This window comes from Asparagus officinalis, unplaced genomic scaffold, assembly GCF_001876935.1.
Source record: "Asparagus officinalis unplaced genomic scaffold, Aspof.V1 AsparagusV1_Un345, whole genome shotgun sequence".
NCBI lineage: Eukaryota > Viridiplantae > Streptophyta > Magnoliopsida > Asparagales > Asparagaceae > Asparagus > Asparagus officinalis.
This window is the reverse complement of record NW_017972610.1, coordinates 68,553-76,493: the sequence shown is the minus strand read 5'-3', so window position 1 is coordinate 76,493 and position 7,941 is coordinate 68,553. Positions and strand designations below refer to the sequence as shown.

The following is a 7,941-nucleotide window of genomic DNA, read 5'->3' as shown; positions in this document are numbered from 1 at the left end:
AAATCGCTGCTGCTGTCTCTCGTGGTTGAAAATCGTCAGAGCTCCACCACTGCCTCTCGTTGTCGTAGCTCCACCGCTTATCGTCAAAGCTCCGCCGCCTCTCATTTTCCTCTTGTCGTCAAAGCTTCACCTCTCATCGTCGAAGCTCCAAGTTCCATCTCCTCTCTGATCTTCGTCAAAGCTCTCCTATCCTCTCTGCTCCTCGTGAAGCTCCTCTGTCTCCCCCAACTCCGCCTCCACCTCCACTCTTCAAAGCACCGCCACCTCCTTCTTGAAGCTCCCGTCTCATTCTCTACAGTGTTTTGTTAATATTTGTGTGATTGTTACACATCTATTTCATGCATAGAATTTCTATAAATCATTAAATGTGCATTTATAGAATTTTTAGTTTTTTCTTGAATTTATCTTTTTTTTATATTTATACATTTAAACTGGACCATTTTCTGACTTTGCGCCTTTTGCCGCTAAAGCTCCAAATAGACTTAGCGGTGCCTCACCGCTTCGCTACGCTTTCTGCTCTCCGCAACTTTGGTCTTGATGATGCCTTGCAGAAGCACTGTTAATGTGAGTAATAGCATTGCCTGTGGTCAGGCAGCTTTTAGTTGCAGTAGGTAGATGATGTTGGATGGGAGTCCAAAGAATCGGTCCACTAAGGTGAATGTGAGAATTGTGTATTTGGAAAAAAAATTTGCCTGTTAAAATTTGGGATGATGGAACAGGAGTTCAAGTCTTGTGGTTTTTTTTATTTCCATGTCTTTACTGCTTTTAGGTCATCTTAATACACATAACTTCTTTCCCATTTCTTTTTCTTTTCATACTTTAAACTGTTTCAATGCAGATAATTCCTTTTTGTGTGTTGTTTAGAAGTGGATTAGCCACTCCATGCCCTGAAACTTTTACCGGTCTATCAGTTGTAGGTAATTCTTGTGCAGTAAAGGTAGTCTTTAGTGAGCAGAGCTCATGAGATCTTGATTAATTCAATTGTCATCGCACCTTTAGTGTCCCTTAATGCTTCTTAATATGGAGTAAGTAACAGGCAGGGTTGTTGCCCCCAAGAGGGGTCATCTAGTTTAGATCAGGGTTTTTGGCCTGATTACATTTGATCTGAAATTCTAGCATTACCACTATACTATTTTCACAAATTCTTACTATGTCCAACACCTGAACAGGAAGTACACTTGGATGTCCATGTAGCTCAACTTAGACTTTGCTCTAGTAGTTAAAATAATGGAAGCGGGACTTTATACTAAAAGAAGTGACAAAGGATAGAAATAATACTTGGGAAGGATCCACAGTGAAGAACAAAAATAAGAAATGTTAACTGATGCTTGTTTTACTCCCATAATTCTCATCTTCCAGTGGGCGACTCTAGATCATTTTGTATAACCTGTAGCGGATCAAGTCCGACTCATGATGACTAGAAAACCATGCTTTTAATAGAGATTCATTTATATAGAGGTTTTTGCATATTTACCCACCTCCATATCATCAGTATTTGTAAAAGTCCCCCCTAAAGCACCAAGTTTGGGCAAAATTATCCTCAGTTAGTTCTGTTAGGGTATATTCAGGGAATATTCCCTATATATTTCTGTTAAAGTAGGTGAATTTTTTTATAATGGCTAATTTACTCATTGTTAGGTTACTGCTAATTATGATCTTAATTAAAAACCCTACATATGTGTTTGTGTGTGCATGCGTGCACGCGCATGTGTTGTGTGTGAGTGCGCGTGGTGTGTGCATGCGTGCGTTTCGTCCCCCAAAACCTACTCCCCTGGTACCAGTAATTAGACTTTTCTTGCCAAACACGTTTTATTACATTTTTATCATATAAGCTAAAAGCCACCAGAATCTATTATAGCTTATAAGCTTCAAAAAATAAGCCCTCCCAAACACCCTTTATGTTACCAGTTCAGAACCTTCACAGATCCAATTGCCCTTTGCTCAGATAAAGGACCTGTGTAAGCTCTGTTTCATAGATTCTTGAGTGAATATCTCAAGAATAAAAAGGACGCCCTTCTCCTTTTCATTATTAAAAACTTTACTTACTATACATTGCCTCTGTTTTTGTGACCTTTGTCACCTAGCTAGCTCAATATTTGTGCTATAAGTTAATCCTTTTCCTCATCTGGGTCTCCTTCATTATCCTTCTTCAAGCTTAGACGAAAAATGCTCCTAGGGAATGAGTTAGTACTTGGGCTCCCCTTCACATCTCTCTCTGCATAAAATCTCTTTCAGCAAACATTTGTCCATCACCATAGGTTCCTTCTCCTTTCATTGAGAAAAGTTCTGTTTACTTTACATTGTCTCTGATTTTGTGACTGTTGTCACCTAGCTAGCTCAAGAATGAGCTATAAGTTAATTCTTCTTCTCTGGGTGTCCTCCATTACCATTCTTCTTGAAGCTTTGACCAAAAATGTTTCTCGGAAACGGGTTACCAATTTGGGCTATTTTTCTGAACAGGTTATGGGGCTAGGGCTCGTCAAAGAACTGATCCCGTGAGAATTTGTTTGGGTGGGCATGAATTGAGGTTTAAGGGTATTTTCTTTTTTTTGAACAAAATGCAACTGTCATTGCCTAATAAACGATGTTAGATTTGGATGCAAAGTTGGTGATTTGCAGGTACTTTAACAAATACCAAGATTTAGGTGTATTTTTACAATTATTGATGATTTGGGGTGTTAAATATACAAGAAAAGGAACTTTTTATATAACAGCCTGCCAGCACTAAACCTGGGTTCAAACTGCTCTAATTGCTCTGTGTAGTGGTCAGAATTTTAACTAACTTTCATTCGGTGGGTAGCTGTGGCTTCCATTTATCAAAAAGTGAGTCATGCAAATATCAGACTTGATAGCACTGGATAAAGTTCTATTTTTGGTTTTCCATATTCAATGAGCTCTCCTGACACTGACATGAGAATCTTACGCTAGTGGAAAATAACATCATATGGTAAAATTTAACTAGGCCAAAGCCAGCTTTTCTGACCACTATAACCATCTGAAACTAAAGTCGACATGTGTGGCTTGTCCAGTATCAATTCTGTTTTCAGATTACAATTCATTTACACTGGCCTACCTGAGAACTAGTGGTGGCAATTTGAATTCTTCAAAGTTCTTAATCTTTGTTTGTGATACTATTTAAGAACAGAATAATTAAGGGACTCATAAGTCATTTTTGGTTCCATCAAAGCCTTATTTGGCCACTTACACATGCTAACTTGGCAATCAACACTTACATTTTCACTGAAAAAATGATGACAGCTGACTTCAATGTGATCGATTATCTACTTTGGTTGAAATAAAAAATTCAGCAAGCATTATTGGTAGGAGACTTTATGAAATATCCCGGGTTTGCTTTGTCAATTTGTCTCTTGTTAGATCTCATTGCTGTACAGAGCATGTATTGCATCTTTTCTGCAACTCCTGTTCATTATTACAGAGCTGAATATATGCTGAGGCTTACTTTATTGGTTTGACAACTAATTACCAGGTCTTTGACATATCATCTTTACAAATATTTTCTCCAAGCGAGTTAGACTATCTGTTGTGCGGGCGCAGAGAATTATGGGAGGTATTCCTTATTTTCTATCATCTGTGATCTTTTTGTTTATAATGTCTCCTCAGCTCATTGGATTGTCATAACGATTGTCGCTACATCCTGCAGCCTGCTACACTGGTAGACCATATTAAATTTGATCATGGATACACTGCCAAAAGCCCTGCGATTGTTAATGTACGTGCCCACTAATTCTGAAAATATCTGAACTATCCCCTTGGATCAGTTGGGATTGTTGATGTCTATTTTTGTTTTCAGTTACTTGAGATCATGGGAGAATTCACTCCAGAGCAGCAGCATGCCTTTTGCCAGTTTGTGACTGGTGCACCTCGCCTTCCACCTGGTGGTCTGGCTGCATTGAATCCAAAGTTGACCATAGTGAGGAAGGTAATTATGCGAACAAATTATCCAGGTGTTGAGCTCTGTACAAATGTTGTTCTTTTTCATACATAATTTCACCTTTATTTCTGCTTGATGCCAGCATTCTTCAACGGCAACAAATACCGCAGCAAATGGAACGGGAGCATCTGAATTGGCTGATGATGACTTGCCTAGTGTTATGACTTGTGCCAATTACCTAAAACTCCCTCCCTACTCAACTAAGGTTCTTTTCATTTTCCCTTATGTTCAAGTTTTCTACAATTCAGTTTTTTTTTGTTGCCCTTTGTTTCTCAAGATCTTTCTTAACTTATCTCTTTTCTTTTGTTTCTTTTGGCAGGAAATTATGTATAAGAAGCTGCTATATGCTATTAATGAAGGGCAGGGATCTTTTGACCTATCATAAGAGAAATTGATCTTTTTATAGCTCTTGCTATACTGTGGGATGATCAGCCAATGTCAGTTCATCTGTCCATTTTGATAAGCAGTGTCCTTTTTGTGCATCCTAAACTGATAATACCGAGGTCAGTTTGTTCTATCTTTGGTTACATGGGGCCAATCCTTTAATCATTCCTTCACCTGTATGTATAATGTCAATTCTATTTAATGGGCAAAAACGATCTCATTAATTTCCTTCTCCTTATGATCAATAATACCAGTTTTCTCTGTCAGCAAAAATTGGTACACTGATCAGAGTTGATCCTCCTTTTGACTGATTTTAACTCCATGGGACTCTGAAGGTCTGGACTGCTACCGGCCAGTGCTTGTAAATAACCAAACATAAGAAATGCTTCATTTCATTTTTAACTTTGTGCTTGTTATAATGTATTGACAGAGAATGATAGAAAGAGAAATGATTACTTTTGAATTAGTCTCATTTGATGATATGCAGACTTAGGTTTATTTTTTGCTTTATTTCTTAATGGTCAGCAGTTGATAGTATAGATCACAGTGAAAATTTGGTATTTGAGATATTTTGAGCTTTTGTCATGAAGCCATTATTTCAAAGCATGCTTGTGTTTGATTATGTGCCTAATGCGTAGAGCATTTTGAGATGGTTGGTTTTGAGCTTCTCGTTATCTTGAGCAGCTTTAGATAGCAGTGGGATGTTTGCTGAGTGTCTTGACGGCCTCAAATATTTGTTGCCCTTCTAACTTATTTTGGAAGTTTTCAACCGTAAATCACTTGTCCATTTGTCAATGATTTGCGTTATGTATTTCTATCTGACCCCTCAAACCTGTATTTTTCTCCCCGCCTTTACATTAACAGAAGTTCTTTATACGCATCTCTCTACAAATTTTGATCAAGGAGAAACGTAACACTCTCAAACCGTATAGCAAGATTATGAAGAATATAATGTGACCGGGATGCTGCCAACCTCACACAGCAATTATAAAGCAAAGGATATAACATAATGGATTAATGAGTCCTTCGAAGGCGCTGCAGAGCTTATAAAACAAAATAACTAACTCATCCATAAAATATCATCCTTCAAATATGAGTGAACCCTCGGCTTTTCCTCTAAAGTATCAATACATCTATTTTGCCTTTTAAACTATACTTAAACTATACTGCTATTTAACACGTGCTATGCACGTGATGCATATTAAATAATGATATGAGACTAAAATATTTGAAGGTCATTTTACATTGTACTCGCCCACAATTTTTTTTTGAGAACAATGAAGAGGACTCAAACAGAGTCCCCAGCCATCCGCTCGCCATGAATTTATTGACATTTATATTAGTTCTTCTCTCTACGAAATTGCATACTTGTATAACTAATAGATTGATTTTTTTTCATAAATTAGAGGTGAAACCGGTTGCAGATCTGTTTGTTTCCTAAAAAAAGAAACATGTGAAATCTTATTAACTACATGGTATCCTCATTAGTATAATCGAGGGATTGACTCCACTATCAAAATTCTCACTTCCTCTATTTTTTTTTCATTTTTACTCTTTTAATGTTTCCTTTTGTGCATTTGAGCATCCATATATAGCATAATTTTATACAACTCTTGTCTAAGTGGAATGTTTATGAAAGTAGATAAATCGTGAAATTATTAGTGCATAATTAATAAAAAAATTGATTAGTCAGTAAGAGAATATACATGAATCCTTTAATTATAGGTTCATTTTCTCACTAAAATTCATATTCAATGCATTATTTGTGGGTTTAGAAGGGGAGATGTCATAATCACTTTATTAGCTAGGATTCAATTATTGTATTGCAATATTTTTTTCATGAAAAAAATATTAAGATACATCAAAACTAAACCGAAAACCCAGAAGTTTAGCAAAAGAATGAGGATTAATGCTGCTTCATATCAGACTGTAGTTGTGTAAAAATGATGGTGACTCTTCGAGCAATACCACAAAATCATTAATTTACTTAGCTCTTAGGACCAACACATAAGCCGTTATATTCTCTATTTGATGAACTATTTAAAAATCTCATTCATTGAGTCATGTGCAACAACGCTGAATATCATCCACAAAGTGTCCGAAAACTCCACCCATTATGGATATCTCTAATTACTACATTTGCATCTTCTTCAAAAATTATATTTCCACATCCAATGTCAAGAGCAAATTTAATAGCTTGCTACATCGCTTGGAATTCCGCATGCTTAGAATTACCTCGTATCCAAATACTATATAAGTATATTGCAATGGTTAGTACTATATGTTATGATAATTTATATGTTATTTCTAGACTACACCAATAGGTTAACATTCATATTAGTATTCCTCTCCATGGATTTTTTACACATCAGATGCACATATCATTATATTATAGTAATAGAGTAGATGTTAGATGTTTAATTTCAAATATTTAATTATCATAAATTATGATATAAGAATAGTTCTTAGTAGTAGTTTTTATGTTTATTTTAAGAATAATTATAGTGTAATAAATAGAATGAATTGAATAAATTTCAAGGCATTATTGTGAATTATCAAATTTAGAAGGGTAAAAGAGCCAATCAAAAGTTTTAACAACCCAATCCTCTTTTATATGCAGTATAGATTTGTGGATTCAATGTGGTTATTTTGTGAGTCCATTGTTAAATATTTATCAGACTAGTATAGTGCACGTGCTTTGCATGTGGACATTTTTATATTAAATATTATATTATTTAATAAATTATATATAAACATTTTACGAAGTTATTTTATTACACTATTATTAAAAAAAATTTAGCTATACTATTATTAGTACTTATACTATTATTGTAATAGACTAGAAAATCAACAAGTGCTAATCTCTCTAGAGAAGCCGGCACGTGTCTTACCCTTCGCCTAATTAGATGAATTGAGGCCGAGACGACTCAAACCACACCTACGACCTACTGTGTCAGCTGACAACTTACGTAGCCGAGTCAAAAGGCTGTACTTGTAGGTCACCTCATCTGATCGACAATAGAGAAACCCGCACTCGGCCTACTGTGTCAGCCAACAACTTGTGTAGCCGAGTCAAAATGCGGTACTTGTCGACCGCCTCACCCAAACGACCCTAGAGCAACCCGCACTCAACCTACCTCACCCAAACGATCCTAGAGCAACCCACACTCAACCTACAGTGTCAATCGACAACTTGCGAGACCGGCTAAAAAGGCGGTGTTTCTCGGCCCTTGATCAAACAAATAGAGAGACGATAGTTACCTCAAACCCCTCGCTAGCTGACTGCTCTCATATTAACTGTTCTGACAAAATCATCATTACTTTAAGCCCATAGTCCTTATGACTCATCAGACATAGTCATCTCCAAGCACCTGCTGTCATTCTCTCATTAAATGACCAGATGACTCACTTTCTTCCGTGGTCGACACCTGTAAGGTATCTGCTGACTCGGTAGCGTGACTAGACTCGACTGAAGTTACCTTCATACCCCTCTGATCCACTATAAAAGGGAACTACACTGCATGAGGTAACTTTTGCTTTTTTGACAACTTTGAATAACTACCTATACAATTTGTTTTGATTTTCCCACTCAAGGTCAACATAAT

At 36.5% G+C, this 7,941-nt stretch overlaps 1 protein-coding gene across 1 annotated transcript in view; it reads left to right on the top strand.

Moving 5' to 3' along the window:
* Positions 1-4,846, top strand: part of LOC109827658 (E3 ubiquitin-protein ligase UPL3) — a gene marked incomplete at its 5' end in the record, with an annotated part of 17,691 nt that extends 12,845 nt beyond the window's left edge. The window contains 5 exons of the mRNA XM_020394668.1: positions 3,488-3,568; positions 3,662-3,730; positions 3,812-3,940; positions 4,035-4,157; positions 4,272-4,846. Of these exons, the coding sequence (XP_020250257.1) occupies positions 3,488-3,568; positions 3,662-3,730; positions 3,812-3,940; positions 4,035-4,157; positions 4,272-4,337 (468 nt within the window). The remainder of the gene's footprint in view (positions 1-3,487; positions 3,569-3,661; positions 3,731-3,811; positions 3,941-4,034; positions 4,158-4,271) is intronic.
* Between the last annotated feature and the right edge of the window lie 3,095 nt (positions 4,847-7,941).